Source organism: Colias croceus, chromosome 7 (genome assembly GCF_905220415.1).
Source record: "Colias croceus chromosome 7, ilColCroc2.1".
Lineage (NCBI taxonomy): Eukaryota > Metazoa > Arthropoda > Insecta > Lepidoptera > Pieridae > Colias > Colias croceus.
In genome coordinates, this window is record NC_059543.1 from 11755198 (window position 1) to 11773785 (window position 18588).

General features: G+C 33.2%; 1 protein-coding gene across 1 annotated transcript in view; it reads right to left on the minus strand.

Moving 5' to 3' along the window:
• Nucleotides 1-18588, minus strand: part of LOC123693266 — a gene marked incomplete at its 3' end in the record, with an annotated part of 88544 nt that overhangs the window by 46402 nt on the left and 23554 nt on the right. The window contains exons 3-4 of the mRNA XM_045638273.1: nt 1723-1800; nt 1208-1354 (exon numbers count right to left, since the gene is read on the minus strand). Of these exons, the coding sequence (XP_045494229.1) occupies nt 1208-1354; nt 1723-1800 (225 nt within the window). The remainder of the gene's footprint in view (nt 1-1207; nt 1355-1722; nt 1801-18588) is intronic.

Consider the following 18588-nt stretch of genomic DNA (forward strand, 5'->3'; position numbering starts at 1 on the left):
GAAATGAACTCATTGAAGTTCGTAGGTGAATATTTTTGGTTGATAAATAAGTATTGAGTGATATTCAACGAACTGCACATTGCCGGAATTTCGCTGGAATACACCACAAGTGCAACGAAAAGTAGGACAAAATTGCACGGCGTAAGTGAAAAGATAACTGACTGTTTTAATACGAAATTGATCAACTATTGGGTAGATCAAAATAAAATTTCAAAGACGTGAAATGTAATGGAAGCTTCCCGTTGTATAAGGGTCTTGGAATTTTTCGCAGTAAGCCAAATAATTATCTCCAAGTTATGTTATTTCAGGAACTCTTAGCTTATATTCAGTTTATATGGTATATGGATATTGGATAGTATAGTGTTCAATTTACTTATTTACACTTACCAATATAAATCAATATCTTATTGTCAAACAGTAAAAGAGTGCGTACCTCACACCGATATAATTTGAGAAAAAGTTTCCTGAAACCCATCATTAAATATAGGCTGGTAGGTATTTCATATTGTTAATAATATAGTGATACATAATGCAGAATCTCGCCAATGCCTGTATCTTGCGGGCGTGCAATAGGCCACACGATGGAGTGGTCCGGCGCAATACCGCGGCAATACGTCAGAGTGCCTTTCCGGGTCCAAGATCCGACACAGATTGCTATCGAAGCTTTTATTAGCGTTCCGTTTCAAGGATCTATTTCATTTTCAATTCGCAATATTTTAGGTACTTTATGCATACTGCATGATAATTAGTATCTAATTATTTGAAAATATAGTAGCTAACTGGTACATACATTGTGAATGTTATCTATTTTTTGTTTATTGCGATTTTGACGTTAAAAAACATTCTACGTTTTATATTTAGTTTTATAGCATTCAAATGCTCCATTAAAATATTTTTTATAAGTAACGTTAGACACTTAAAACCGAAAGAGTAGAAGAAATTCCATCGCCGAAGTCGATTCACGGGTGGCCGAGTTTGGCACTGCCCCGGTTTGTCAAAAAGATGCGGGTTCGAATCCCACCTTGTGATCGATTTAAAATTTTACACATTGTTAAACATTGTCCAGTATACATACTAGAACAGTCTACTTGTCTATCGCGTGTGCGTGCGTTTGTCGTGTGCTTGCGTTTGAGCGTGTGGCTGTGTGTGTGTACTTACTCACGTGGTGTACACATTGCACTACTGCGACACGTCACACGGCACTCACCTGGTCGGGCGAGTCGGTCTCGAACGCGTGGCAGTACTGGTGCGCGGGCTCGGAGCGCGGCTCGCGCGCCACGAACGCGAACAGCGCGCGCGCCGCCTCACACGTCGCGTACGAGATGCGCCGCAGCGCGTGCGACATGCGCACGCTCTACGCACACAACCATTGGTAAACTTGGTGGAGTTAGACAAATACTTTATGTATATTTTATGGTAGCTTTATCGTTATTGTGCGCACGCTCTGTGCATACAAAGATTGATTTGCTTATATTGTCGTGTGTGAAAAATGGTACATTTATGTTGCGTCAACTTGTGCTAAGTGCTTTCCCATTATTTTGAAAAGGGCGAGTGAAAATGCAGTGTAGAAATTCAAAACAATAATAAGAGTAGTTTCATTTAATTCATTAAGAATCAAGAATTCGACTAGTGAAACAAACTTGAATTAGGTACATCTGCTACAAACAAACTCTACAATGTTCTATAAAGATAATGATAATAAACTGTAGAACTGCCACTGACCTGATCTTCGGGGTCGCATACCTTGACCCCGGAAAGCGCGACCACCACTAGAACCGGCACTGCGTGTCCACTTTCCTGCTGACAATACAGAAATACTATTAAATTTCCAGTTTACATTATTAGTTATTACATTTAAACTTGCAGAATTTGCGAAAAAAATGTTAACGAGATATAATTGAACAGTAGGTATTGAATCAAGATTGTATAGTAATTACTTAATGATCTAAGTAAATAATCGACTTGTGTTAGGTTCAATAAAAATTCAATTTCATACAACGAGGAGCAGTCTGCATACTTTGGCCCCAAATGGTACTTATCTATACTTATATAAATTCCAAACTCATTCGTGATACTTCCAAGCCTCTATTATTAAAATTTGTTAGTATAAGTGCTTATGCTGAGCATCGCAAACTGCCGACAGCATTGTCTCGAGAGCGAATATTGTGCACCGACCTGCCCACAGCCCCGCTACCGTGTGTTTAACGGCTTACATTCATAATAACAGCTTATATAAACATACCTTACAGTTTAAACATTAAAGATCATCAAAGATATTCAAATAAAGTAAAAATAATTAAATAATTATCAAATATATTATCTCCCTTCATGAGAAACATTAAAATTAATATATTAATTTTTCTGAAACTTCATAGTTTCATAGAATGTTTCTTTCACAAGAAACATTCTGTCTAATCCTTCTTAACGTATAAACCGATTCATTTTACCGCTTACCACTTTTTTAATATTACATATTATTTTCAATCGAGTATTCAAAGTAAGCCTGTCTCCGCGATCACTGTCTTGAAGCATTTCATCAACTAACGGAATTTAATCTCACTGAGAATATTTTATTAAAAATGTGATACCGCTGGCGCACAGCATTGAGGTCGCAATATCTGAACGAACGGGCAACTAACTCACATTTATATGCAAACCGACTCCGACCTCGTCGCACTGTAATGAACAACAATTGAATTATGCTGAAGATCTGATAAAACACTTTCCATGTGTATATAGACTGAAAGCAGCTATATAGTGCTGATGACTAAGCAGAAAAGGCTTCCCAAATACAAATCACATACATACCCAGGGCTGTACCTACGTTATGTGGATAAATACACATCTTGAATTATGACCGACCGAATCTAACGTAACTTTTTTAACATTCATACTAAGCAATGTTTGAGTTTATAATTTGATATATATAACTGCAGACAATAAATATAACAGGATAAAAAGTTATTTCCTTATTAAATCTATAAAGTAACACAAAAATAAAATGTGGCTATAAATACAGAAGAATACTGACTCAAAAATATAACATGCTAGTATCGGCTCCTAAGGCGTGCTCTTTGTCATTAGAGCTTTTATAATGCCCCGGGCTCTACAAAGTACAAACACAAGGTACATTAAAATTCTGGCATAACAACGAAGTGTGAGACCTAAATACTGCGAGTTTTGAGAGCAGAAAGGAACAAAGAAGCTCGCAAAATGTTACGAAAACAAACACTAACGAAGCATCTCTTGACATTCGCGCCTGCTGACGAATGTATGACGATTCCCTGCACATAGTGTCATGAATTCCTTCTTACGCTGCTATTACAATCTTCAAGGGAAGTAATGGCTTTACAACTGCAGGTTCTACGGCCCGCAAATGCTTTCGTTTTTCTATGTCTGAAAATAACGATTTTCTAAACAACTCATGCACGTGCAAAATATCGGGGCAATATGTACTAGAAATTTTCTGCATAACAAATAATGAGAATAGATTGTAAAATTTTAGGCAAAACGATGGGCCCAATGATTGTAGCTTTCAAAAGATATTCCTATGATCGTTAAACTAAATTCTCTTAAAACAATTCTACGAAACACATTTTAAATGTACAAATCTCCAATACTTTCATGCTTAAGGATGTTGTTACGGAACAACTAATTTAGCACAATGAATTGTACATTCACTTACTGTCGGGCTAACGGGAAGCATCCATGAAACGTATCTTTAATTAAAACCGCAAAATTCGCTACATTTCATCTTAACGAGCGTCTGCCTCGCCCGTCAACCTTCAGCCATCCAGATTCCAGCTGAGATGACGTCCATTACACCGATGCCCACCTTACACTCTTATTCAATTAAGCCTTTAAATGTTTCAGTATCGGGCCATTATATCACTACTAATATTTGAAATGGGAAGGCATTTGAGCTAATTGTGTTCGTTTGCTACTCAGTCACGCAACGCTATTGAATGTTTCGAAATTCGATAGGGAATGAAGAGAAAGCTAAACAGGACAGATCTACTTAATTGAACGAAAACCTGACCGATTAAGAACTTTGTAATATTAACAAAATATTAAAAATCATTCATTACACACACATTTCAAAAAAATCCCATTATAATTTTATAGAAATTTAATAATATTTACATCCACTTGTATAGCTTAAAAGCTTGTTCTCCCAAATGTGTATAAAAACGGGCTCATGTAAAGTACAAGGGTATAATTTTTAATTAAATGAATTGACTATCAACCTTATTCTCTGTAATTTCCATTAAATTGCTTCCATAAATAAAATTAGGGACAGAAAGGTATTTAAGTTTTATTACATCTGTCTCTCATTATGCCCTCTAGGTTTCTCAAGCGGTAAAATTTATTTCATTCATTCACTTTATTTGCAAAGATAACAGGAATCATTTGATGATTAGTCTAGCAATTTATTACTGACATCTAGTTATTGTTAACAAAAAAAATGTATTTCGATTAAATTATTGTACGCAGAAAACTGAAACATTTCTGAGTATATTATAGTTTGACAACCCGTATAGGTTAACGTTTGCGACAGGAGCAAATAAATTGAATTACATACAATTCTAAGGATTTATTGAATTGGGTTCACGGCTATTCAAACATCAGCTGCACAGTTATAGTAGATAGGCTGAGATTATTTATATATTCTTATCGTAATATATAACTAAAATTTCAAATATCACATTGTTTTGTTATTAAGTTATTTTTTTTTTTATTAATTTACTATACAGATATCTTATAGGTCAGAAAGCGACATAAACATTTTCGTCACTTAAGAATTCATGTAATATCCGAAGTATCAAAATTTTTAATTTGATAAGGCCATTTCTACGAAATTTTCCTTAATAAGTCCCTCCTCAAATATAAAGCCAGGTGTCACAAAAGTAATCTACTCTCTGGAAACTCACCCGGCAGCACATTACCGCTTCCTCGGTGGTGAGATTAGTGTGTAGCTCTCATACCACGAGGTACCTACGTAGGATTTTTAGTTAATACAAAATATAATTATCTGCATATAAATTTATTTTTCATAAAAAATAACAGCCAATCACAGAGTTTTGAAAAGACAACACACCCATTTTAATATTTGCGAATCCCAATAAAAAAAACAAGCAATTAATAAAAAAAGTACACTAGATTTGTACAGATCAGTACAAAGGTATATAATCTACAAGTCGATATCGGCTTATATCGACCAAATACCAAAATTCTATGAATTTAAAAATGTTATATGAAATTTACAAATCGTTACAAATGTAACATTCTTGGTAAAATTCGTCGTGAATAGTTTCAGTCGATAATATTTGTAAGCACGGAACTTATTGCAGTGCGGTGGCGTGGTAAGGCGGAGCTACAAAGTGATATGGAGTGCCCTCGAACGCGAAGCGAACGCGGAACAGCGAAGCTTCTCCGCTTTGTACATCGAAAACCATTTTTGAAGTGCTCTGTAATTTTGTGGAACACGGTGTAGACGGTAGCGAGCTTAATTTTCGGATAGCAACAGTAAAAATAAAAATATATGAACTCATCACAAAAATTGAAAGTATTGTGAGTTTTTATTCATAAAGTGTGCATGAATAAGTGATGTATAGCCTAGACTTAGATTAAACCTTAGAAACAGCTACATTTTATGGCGAAAATAAAACGTTTATAGGAATAGGGAATCATCCGCACGCGCACATCACAAATGGATCTTTGTGAGTTTTAAAATTTTTGAAAGTTGAAAATGGTTCCGCTTACCTGCTACTTAAAACTATTTATACGTGTATTTTATGTAAGAATCTATCATGATGCAACAAACTTAATTTATTCGTCTAAATAAAAGCTAGTAACTTGGACCATGCGAAAAGGCGCACGTCCATTAGTAGAGCTGGAGTTCTGCAAGCGCGTGCCTACTTCTTATCCCATTTAACTATTATTTTAACATTTCTATGTCAGGAGGCGACGGCCGACGATAATTCCACATACATTACGCAAATATGTCGAGTGAGATATAATTTTACAGAGTTAACGACCAACTTTATGCAAGGGTTTATTACAAGTAGTTTAGCATTCGAGATAGTAAATATTAACTTTAGTAACATATCGGTTATAAGTCATAACTTAATTATTAATAGGCTATGGGCTGAAATTAAATTTATTAGTATGGCCTAAACTATTATATACGCGACCTTTGTATCACTACATACTACATAGTACAAAACAAAGTTGCTTTCTCTGTCCCTATATCCCTATGTCCCTTTGTATGCTTAAATCTTTAAAACTACGCAACGGATTTTGATGCGGTTTTTCTTTTAATAGGTAGAGTGATTCAAGAGGAAGGTTTTAGTTTTAGTTTTATGTAATTTATTAGGTTTTAGACAAAGCGGGCGAAGCCGCGGGCGGTAAGCTAGTAAGAAATAAAATAAAATTCATCGCAAACAAACAGAAAATATGATATCAGCGCGACTATTTAACTCGTAAATAAAATAAGTACCATTGAACGAGACTCGATTACATCTCGATTGCGATGCACATATTTGTTATCGCACTCGATAATCGTTTATATTTTATTATGAGTATTCGCAATCATCTCGAGTGCTCTTCATTAGTCTGATTAAACGTGCGTAATCAGCGAATTATATAATGGATTGTTTATTTCATCGTATTTTATCATGTAGGATCGTGAATTTTTATTAAGGTTATAAAATTATCCCTGCATCGGATTTGAATTGGTAAATATGTAATAAATATTGTGAAGCTCAAAAGTAAATAGAACCACATCCTAATATATTTATTTTATATTATGTACCTAATAATTTAAAATAATGAATCCTATATTCGTCAAATGGTAAACATATATATAATAATAGCAGTTTCATAGTGTTAAAAATTCCTGCAAAATAATAGCTATTAAATTAAATGATAGACATTGCCTTAAAAGTATAAATCTATACATATAATAAATCTGTAGAAGGGTCAGTTCTGTACATTGAAAATATTGAAAAAATAAATAGCAGGGGGTGTTACTGATCGATACCAAGCCCAAATATGTGATTAAAAAAATTTTTGTCTGTCTGTCTGTCTGTCTGTCTGTCTGTATGTTCAGGCATCACGTGAAAACTAACGGTTCGATTTCGATGAAACTTGGTATAATTATACCTTATTATCCTGGGCATAAAATAGGATACTTTTTAATCTTTATCCCGGAAAAATACGTAGAAAAAAATAAATCTTAATTTTTCTTAATTTTTCCGCGCGGACGGAGTCGCGGGCGGAAGCTAGTAAATATTATGTATGATGTGTGTATGATTCTGTCGATACTCTTAAATCTACTATTAACAAACATATTTATTCAGAGTGCCAGTAGGTGCTCTATACACAAATGGTTACCTTTTAAAAGCGCTTACGTCGATGAATAGAAATCACTGCAAATCCTTGAGATACCGTTTACGAGGGTGGCGTGTTTGTCTGGTCGTCTGTAACTCGAGAACGCTGACTCGAATGTCAAATCGATACTAATATTTCGTGGGGTAGGTCTATTAATGTACGGATTACTTTACACGGAATACTTATGAAGGTTTAAATTCCTTTATAATTTGTACAAGTTTTAGTGCTTCTTTGGCTTGTTTGGAAAGAAAAACATGCTTAAGTGTCATTTGAGACGCATAACGCAGAGCATTTATCATTGTTAAACTATTATCAACATTGTCCATTTCTGATTAGCCCAATCTAACAGTTAAGGTGATTGCTACGATCTGTTCCCAGCCAATGTCCCGCTAGATGGCGCTGAATTCTACATTTCTAGTTTATTTGAGTTTTTGCGTAATTGGAAAAGATTAAGGTCGTAGGAATAGTCATGGCGATTACTGAATATTATATTTTATTTAAATATGTCATATCATTGCCTTAAAATCCACCCAATTCGGTAAAACCATGCGTTTTAACATCTGTCATTGCATACAGGGTCGTTTACACACACAGACGTATACAAAAATGATAAAGATTGAACTCTAGATGGCGTGAATGTAAAACAAGTTTGGCGTGTATGTATTTGAGTAGTTAGTAGCATATTATATTCTGAATTTCTGATCCATGCCTATTCACTCAAAACTACCTAATAACACTAATGATTTGTAACAGTAAATTATTTCAATAGGTAGGTATTTGAACATTTCCCAACAAGACACAAGATACAATAACAAATCTAATACACTATTTATTATTTTATTATTTACTAGCGGTCCGCCCCGGCTTCGCCCGTGGTACATGTTTACGTTTTCTCTCCATAAGAAGTAAGAACCATCCTCGTACTTCAAGGAATATAATAAAAAAAGAATTATCGAAATCGGTTCAGCCGTTCTCGAGTTATGCGCTTACCAACACATTTTGCGATTCATTTTTATATTAGACTAGCGGTCCGCCCCGGCTTCGCCCGTGGTACATGTTTACGTTTTCTCTACATAAGAACCATCCTCGTACTTCAAGGAATATAATAAAAAAAGAATTATCGAAATCGGTTCAGCCGTTCTCGAATTATGCGCTTACCAACACATTTTGCGATTCATTTATATATATATAAGATTATGTGAAAATAACCAGGAAGGTGAAAAACATATTTACGAAAACATAGTAACATATGGCTGTCGCTACAATAATTATATTTCAATTTTATCTTTTTATACCTAGTAGAACTGGCCGACGAATAAAAAAAATCGTATAATATATTACGGAACAAAAAAAGGATTGTAACTGAATTAGGTAGGTATGTTTGTTTCTGGGCGCACCGTTTTCGACGACGCGACGCGACGCGCGACGTAAGCGTATAGGTATAGGTACCTACTTTGCTAAAACAAACTAATAAAATTGTGTGTCTGTCTGAAAATTCGGAAAAGCATATTTTGCAAGTTTGTGATTACTTTGATAGTTTACCGATTTATAATAATTGTAATTGTAATTGTATAATATATAATTTGCAATGTGGTGAAATTTCATAAAAATCACGGGCCAATTTTTTGTTTTGAATCCCACCGAAAATATAATTGCGTTATTAGAATAATTAATTACTATACCTACCCACGATCAATTATAACAATATAGTCTCAAATGCATACTAGAGAAATATTGCAATTTGATTCAATTAAAATGCATAGCGTACAAAAATAAATTCACAACACAAGAAATTCCGCGCGCAAATCATAGCGCGTGTCAATGAAATCAAGAATGTTTTATATCAAGCCGACGCGGACGAGCGACGACGCGACGCCGAACAAAAGTACCTACGACGGACGACCACGCTTCGAGTTGCTAAACACACAGCCAAACAACAATAATGAGTAATAAATTGTTTACAAAAAAAACAAGTTTTCCATTTTTCTGTATGAGTAGACAGAACTTCAAAACGCCACCTGCTACGGTTTATATTATGAACGATGGTTATAAAAATAAAAGTTATATTTGTTGGTGTAAACTATTTTATTGATCAATAATTTTGGAATTTAAAACTGTCAACATTGATTACAATAAAACGCAGTTTTATTTTATTACACTATTGTTTTTTTATCAAAACATGTATTTGAAGTACCATATAATATTATGCTGATCCAAGCATTTTCACTCAAAACTAATATCACTAATGATTTGTAAAAGTAAATTATTTCAATATACATTTCATAACCAACAAGTAAGAATAATTATTATTATTCCTACCTACAACAACAAACCTAAAACACTATTTACTATGGGAAAATAACCAGGAAGGTGAAAAACATTATATTATTATTTACGATTTCGACGCACTCGACTTTTAGTAAAATATAGTAGGTAAACATAATATTATGGTTTTGATTTTTGCTACTAGTATAAGAAAACTGCGTGTTCAAACTACTTGTTTGTCTGTCTGAAAATTCGGAAGTACTTTGGTAGTTTACCGATTTATAATAATATTGTATATATCGTTGTTTAAAAAATATTCAAACACAATAAAATATGATATACTGATTTATCACTGGTTTCAGTGATGAACTGATGAGTCAATGTTAGCCACTATACTTTCGTCATACGTGTGTATGATTGATGTGATTTGCAACGTGGTGATATTTCAGAAAAATCACGGGTCAAATTGTCCCACCGAAAATATAACTGCGTTATAAGAATAACTATACCTACGATAAATTATACATAATACAATATAGTCTCAAATGCATACTAGTGAAATATTTTATTTGAATCAATAAAATAAAAAAAAAATAAAAAATAATAATAATACAAAAATAAATTCACAACACAAGAAAATCCGCGCGCAAATCATAGCGCGTGACAATGAAATCAAGAACTTTCGAGCCGACGCGACGCGGACGACGAAGGAGCCTAACAAAAGTACCTACAATCATAGGCGGCTCGTGACAAAATTGTATGGCCGTGTTCACTTGAAATAAAACAACGAAAATAGGTACCTACAATAGCGTTAGCAGTACAAAAAAAATGAGCACCACATTATAAATGTCTATTTAATATTTATACACTAAAAATTATAGAGTATTTCAAAACGAATTCAATTATTATTTAGCAATAATTAGAAAATCCCCGAATTTGCATTCGTGATCGTATTCATAGTGTTTGTCTACACTAATATTATAAAGAGGAAAACTTTGTTTGTTTGTTTGATTGTAATGAATAGGCTCATAAACTACTGGACATTTTACCAATGTTTGCAAGTTTGTGATTACTTTGATAGTTTACCGATTTATAATAATTGTATACTTATATCATTGTTTAAAAATATTCAAACACAATATGATATAGGTACTGATTTATCACTGGTTTCAGTGATGAACTGATGAGTCAATGTTAGCCACAATACTAATCACTTTCGTCATACATGTGTATGAACTATGATTGATGTGATTTGCAATGTGGTGAAATTTCATAAAAATCACGGGCCAATTTTTTGTTTTGAATCCCACCGAAAATACATATATTACTAATTGCGTTATTAGAATAATTAATTACTATACCCACGATCAATTATTACAATTTACAATATAGTCTCAAATGCATACTAGAGAAACATTGCAATTTGAATCAATTAAAATGCATAGCATACAAAAATAAATTCACAACACAAGAAATTCCGCGCGCAAATCATAGCGCGTGTCAATGAAATCAAGAATGTAATTTATATCAAGCCGACGACGACGCCGAACTAAAGTACCTACAGTACCATTTACCTTCAGTGTACAATACAGTTTACAGACCTACGACGGACGAACAATAATGAGTAATAAATTGTTTACAAAAAAAAACATAGTTTCTAAGGTCATTAGTTTTATTTTATTTTATTGTTATTTTCTTTGAACGATTGGAAATGAAATTACTCAATTTTTACACAGAACTTTGATTTATTAGAATTATGCTCATTATGTATAAGATAACGAACGCGAATGCACGACATCTAGCGCGTCTTATGTCTAAACATCGCCTTTCGTTTAGACATTGACGCGCTAGATCTGTAATAAGTATATAGTCTATGCGCTAGATGTCGTGCTTTATGTCGTGTTTCGCTTGGCAAAAGTCACGCACACTACTGTAGAAGTGTCAAATTTTTCCGGTATTTTACTGTTGTTTTTCTAAGTAAATATTGTAAATTATTGATTAAAAAGGTCGAACGCGCACACATTTCATTATAGAGAAGTGATAAAATGATTAGTTTTAAAGAAATAGTGTCTGTGTTAAGTGTTTAGAGGTAATCAAAAATGTATGGAGGGACGGTCGGAACATCCACCTTAAACTTGAGGTACCAGACAGTATAGACAGAGTACTTGAGGTACAGAGTGGTTAAATAAAGTCATTCTCAAACTTAGCATAAGTTCATGTGGAACCAAAGATATAATTTGAAAGTCATGTAACATCTTTAAATAAATCACAAAGTTTCGCAGCTACGAGCTAACTTCCAACTCGTAAATTAGAAAAAGTAATTGTTCCGGTTTGGTGACGTCTACCCTTCAGGCTTAATTATACTTATGGTTTGTGCACATTACGCTGTATCACCGTATTTGTTTGACGCGAACAACTAATGTCTGTATACATAATATAATACCTCTACTTAGTCCCAAAAACCGTATAGTTTTTTTTTTATATTTCAGATTAGAATTAAAATATTTTAAGGAATATTTTTATTATATTAGTTAAATTATCTATGTAAATAAAAGGTTTACATGTTCATTTAAAACATACGAAAATTTTTTAAGAATACTTTTGATTATTTTTAAGAAATTTAATCCATTTACAAATCTCTAAAAGCAGAGCGAGCATATTCAGCAATTTCACCGTCCGACCAACGGGATGTTACTGCCACATATTGTAGGCACGTCTTGCGGTACAACACGGAAATCACGATATCGTCGTCATCAGATTCCTGAAGGAGTTACTACATACAGTTTTGAGAAATTTTAAAGGAAATTCGCTCAAATCCAAATGGGTTATCTACACCACTGTTCAACAGAGTTGACATTGAATAAGACTTTAATTTAATAGACAAATACAGAGAAAACAAATAGGTATAATAATTTTTTTTTACAAGATTTAATGAAATCTAACAAAAATGGATGTGTCTTTTACTTTAGAGTTTTTGATTTTCGCTTTACAAAGAATGAATATAAAAGTATAGATTTTATTTTTAGCATTTATAAATTACCGTTCCAATGTAGAGACGGCCTTATGTCCCGTAACGTGAATGGGAAAACTTAGCTGATACGAATACGTTATGCGAGCTAAATATTATTCATATGAAAGTTTGGACATTGATTGCGCTTAGATATTGGCCAATTAAAAATTTTAAGGTTATGGTTTCTTCTGGAACTTAACCAATAATATTATTAACTTTCTCAGTGGATGACAATCTCATCAAAATTGGTTCAGTAGTTTAGATGAAATAGATTGTAATATGTAATTGTTTAATTTTAAGCATTTTGTAATCGTTTTTATAAAACAAATGATAAGCTCTTTTTTAACTTTAAAATAAACCTAAATTTTATCAAGTATGTGTAAAGGCACGCAAAACCGGGCGAATAGCTTGGCTTATGCATTAATGTATGAGCATGTACCTCGTACAACTTTATGTGCAAAAAAACTAATGAATAATGAATTAGGGATCTTCGTGGTTTTTCTTACAACATACGCCAATTACAGATTCTACTCTATTAAACTAAATGCTCACCTCTCCAAACCAGCGTATAAAACTTTGATAACAGTTTGAAACTTTAATTGTAAATATCGCGGGAAACACACACGTGCGTTTGAAACCACGTGCGGCGCGAGACTGAAGGCAATACTCGTATACCGGCTTTCATGAAAATGGGTCTTCGTGAAACTATGGAGTGGTTAAAGAGAGTGCTTCATGGTTACTCATGAAGACGACGATATTGTTTTTAAAGTACAAATACGTCTATTTAACTGAATTATTAAGGAAATCGTCATCTACTTTTAAAAGACTTTCAATCTTTACCCAATGTAGTAACGTGTTTGGAGGTTAAAAATAAATTATATAAGGAATACATAATAATACATTATAAAATATCTAATTTTATTGACAACGACGCGAGTCGCGACGGGTGCTCCAGAGGTACAATCATGACTGTAATAATTATTAAAAGCTACACTCACCGGCACGGAATCTTGGCCACTTCAAATTTCTACGAAAAATTACACTATTTCTTTTCTACTACAAAATTCAATAAAAATTTAATCAACACTAGTTAATGTAATGTGTTTACAAACTTTTAGTAATAATTGGAAGTTTATAAGAAGTTCTACAGCGTAGATATGAATTAAACAAGAATTTACGCTTTTCCTGTGAATTTTAAATGATTTCTTTAAAAAGTCACAAAAATTAGAAAAAAGCGTTTCCATAAAAAAAATTCAGTCTTTTATTACTGGGTGTTTCCTTCTCTTGCCTGAAACACTGCTTACATCCTTTCTGTCATACTCTAGAATACATTTTTGATGTCAACTTGAGCTATAGTGTACCAAACGGCCCTAGATGTATTTCTAAACTCATCTTACATTGGTGGTGGGTTGGAATCGAACTTTATGTTTCTTTTAAGCATGTTCCAGATGTGTTCTATTGGATTAACATCCGAGCTACGAGCTGGCCACTCCAATTTTTCAATAATAACCTCTTGAAGGTACGCTTATACGCTTCGTACGACATGCGGACGTGCGTTAAAGTGTATTAGTAGCAATCTTTCTTCACTGATAAATCTGTTATAGGGCTGAACATGTTTTTGGAGAATTTCCTCGACGTACCTGATCAAATTTAAGTCATTACTTACGATAAATAACACCACACGAGCATCCAAACTTATACCTCCCTATACCATTATTGACCCTCCATGGAAAATCGCCGTTTGAGTTGTGGTGATGGATGAAAACCTCTCTTATCGTCTTCGCTATACTGACTCTTGGCTATCAGAAGCTCGTAAAGTGCCTCGTCACTCATCTGTGAACACCACACGAGCGCACTGGCTGTGGGTCCAATTTTCATGTTCTCGCGCAAAACGAAGACGTGCTTCTCTGTGATGTCTGAGGAGTTCTGTACGGCGTGCTGGTCTGCAAACATTCAAATTAACTTCCTTCATTAGTCTTCTCACTGATTACTCACCCAAATTTATTGTCCTGGTGTTTTGGAGCCGATGGCGTATCTCAAAAACTTTCAGAAAGCCATTTCTGAGTATCTCTTGACCAATAAACCGGTCTTCTCGAGCTGATGTGCACCTCACGCTTCCACTTCCTGGTCTGCACGTGTAGCTGCCAGTCTCCTGCTATCTTTTCCATGCATAGTGCATAGCTGAACGTCGTACTTACTGTACATTAGGTACTTTATGTTGTGGCAGTCTTTGGTCTAATATTGTGATGGCCTGTGCAGGCTGTTGAGATGCTAACGGCATTTTTTATTGTTTGTTATGATCATTGACTACAGCACAACAATAACAATATCTTAAAACGGCATAACTGATATCGAAAAAAGTTTAAAACGAACAATTCGTAACTTCGGCATAACCGCACAAATCACAAATTTCGACTAACTCTTAAAAAGTGTTAAAAGATTATTCTCAAACTTAATGATTTCTTGACATAAAATTAAAGAAATAATATGTTAACGTATCTGTATACAAAAAAATCGTGAAAAGCACTTCAAACATTTTTTATCGGCAAATTTGTAAGTGGCCAAGATTCCGTGCCGGTTTCTGAGGACGTTTCTGCAATTATAATTTTGATTGTTTTCGTCTGAATTTAAAAAATCTTTTTTTTAAATAATAATTAATCTATAACAATTGTTTAGTGCGTATGTACTTAACATACGCACTAAGCAATTGTTGTATGTTTTAGCAAACGAACATAAGTCTCATGAAGTTGTATATTCTTGAGTATTATGTTACACAAGTAAGTATCAAACATAGGTATATTTATTTCCTTCTTGAGGAATTAAAGTACAAGTTAATTGAAACGTTTACCGTAAAATTTCTCCAATTTGTTGAGGTCATGACTATAAACACCATAATTATTATAATTTGAGGTTTCACTTTTTAAGAATTTTAACCAAATTAAACAATCTATATTTTATAGTACTTAATAAGAGAAAATATATTTACGTGAAAACAATATTTTTCACATAAAATATAGGTAGATGAAGTAAATAGTATATTTAAATACTTAATTGTAAGTAGAATATGATAAGCTTTAAAAATTAATTGTATTATTGCGTTAAGTCTTTAATAAATAAAATATTTGATGCTGAGAATGAATATTTTCATCCTTCATACGATAATAAAGAGATAAGATATTAACTAACTCCTAAGACTAACGCAGAGGTCTGTTCCGAGGAATTTTCCACAAAATTGAAGGTTTTTATCTCAATCTGTTCATCTCGGGCATTCATTTGAATTTTTTCATACAAACTTTGCTTATGAAAACGTTTTCATATTTTAGCGAGCGCGCTCTTTCAAAATATGTTATACGTGTTATTATATTAACGTCGACATAATTATTATTTTATTAATTTGTAAAGAAACGAGTAACCGATGCATTGCAAAGGAATATATTAAAATGTTTTCTTACACATACGTACATGTAAGAATATACATGTACATATCTACGAGTGCGTTCAGTTTTTATAATAAATAATGAATTTTCCAATAATTTTATCACAAAAATACATTTAACTTTTAAAAAGGCTATGTGTTCCTTGTTAACATAGCGATAGTTTTGTATACTTAGGCTTTTTATATAAGACATTTGCATTGCGCATAAAAAAAATTATAATCAAATTATACAAATGTAATTACTCTCGTAATTACAAATTACTCTCGGTAAATTATGTAGTACCGATTACGTTATTAAAACCACAAGTTCTACCTTTCAGGCGAACTTTTTCGTGGTTAATATTAAAACACGAAAGTAGATGTTAAAATTTCCCGAGGCCTATTCGAAACAAAGCAAGTCTAGGATAAAGCCTCAAACTTGAGACTTTTCTTATCTTCCCGCCCCTCATAAACCTTGGCACTTGGATGTTACAAGAAATTGTATGTTTTAGGGATCCGCGCACTTTCTTTCGGGAGATTATCAAAGAATTCAGTTATTTTTAACACAATTTTTACTCGAAACGCATAAATACTGTGTTACAAAATAACTGAATGAACGAAATGCATAAATAGAATGTAGAGCTATCCAAAATAATTCAAATTCAAATTCAAATTCAAATTATTTATTTCTTCCTTTTACAATAGGTCCTTAACTAATTTGTGATTGGAACACTCCTAGTAAGCAAATAAATGCTTGTGTCAGGAGGTTCCGCTCTTCCTTAACACTATTAGACACAGAAATAAAACAATATGAATGAATACAATGCAAAAACACAAAAGAAAAGAAAGAATTTAACAAAATCTCAGTATGAGTGTGTGTGTGTGTGTGTGTGTGTGTGTGTGTATGTGTGTGTGTGTGTTACAGCACGTTTATTTTTTATATATAATTGATTATGTATTCGAGTCAAAATTAACTTGTGCAGCTTGTCGCGACGTTATACACGAAAATATGATGTAGGGAACTTAGATTTTATATTTCATATTTCCTTGTATTGTTTTGTACAAAACGACAAGTGAGATAAGAAAGGGTTTGATGTCTATCAGTCCATCGCGGAAACGATAATATGGAATTGAATGTCCGGATCATTTATTTGTAGTAACTTTATTGATAGAGATGATTTATTATTATTAATTGGTATCAACAATCATAATGAGAATTCTTGCATAAATACATATTATCTATTTTTTTCTCTTGTTTATGAAAGAATGACTGTTGAATTTTGTTGTCTATTTTTCTTCGGTTATTGCGAAATACTAAATGTAAAAAAACGTACAAAATTTCCCACACAATGTGCAAATGCATTAAAATCGGCTTAGTTTATATTAAATTTATATTTTCCTTGTAAGTTTTTTTTTACAATATTTTATTCATAACAAGCTATAATAGCATCGCAGTTAAATGTAAGGAACAAATAATTAACGAAATCAGTACGTACTCAAAACTGCATATAACATTTCGTAATTGATGCGCGAATTATTCATCATAAATAACAATTAACTCCATCCCATTCTCGCAATGATACATATTCATAAGTACGAAAAAGATGCAAGAATTCCAGAAATGGGCTCACGCTTAAACAAACGGCCCGGGGTCGAAGCGCAACGACTTGTTTTCTTTTGTCCAATACGTTAAACGGTAAATGGCACTGAGAAATATTAGTACCTATAATGCAGTTGCAGTACCGAAATATTGGAATGGAAAAGTACACATCAGAAAAATAAACTTATGCGTATCTTAAATTTAGTTTTTAGCATCAAACTTTTTTACATAACAATACATATAAAGTAGGAAGTCAATCGAATCAGATTTGAAGATGCCTATTTGCTGTTTAACACAAAAGGAATTAACTTTGAAGCTGAAACGCATAAATATCTTTCAACAACATGAAATAAGCCGCGACCTATACGTACGAGTGTACCGTTTTCTTGTATTTTCATCGAATAAATAATCGGCTACCTGCCTCTTGATATTATGCTGTTCCGCTCATATGATTCGCAAAGCGGTTTTATTTTTCAAGCAATAAATGAAAAAAACCAGTAACATTTTACTATTATAATTTAATATCTACCTTAAGGATGGAACGAGTCGCGGTATATAACAAGAAAAACCTCGAAAGTTGTTCGTGACGATGAAATCGAGCAAGTTATTCTGAAACTTAGATCGTGAACATAAAAATGCGATCAACGCCACGGGCGCATGATTTACTGACTGCCGGCGCTGCTGCTATCTTTTTACCGACTTTCAAAAAAGGCAGCTTTTATCATTTTATAGAACATTTAAAATTGGCGTGAAAACAAACAACCCGCCTTTTTAAAGCGTAAAGTAAAAAATATATATTTAACCAGATGAAAAAAAATCTACATACCTATAAAATTCGGGCAATAATCCATCTACTTGTATATAAAAGTAAATAAATTGTCACTACACTTATGTAAACGTTAAACG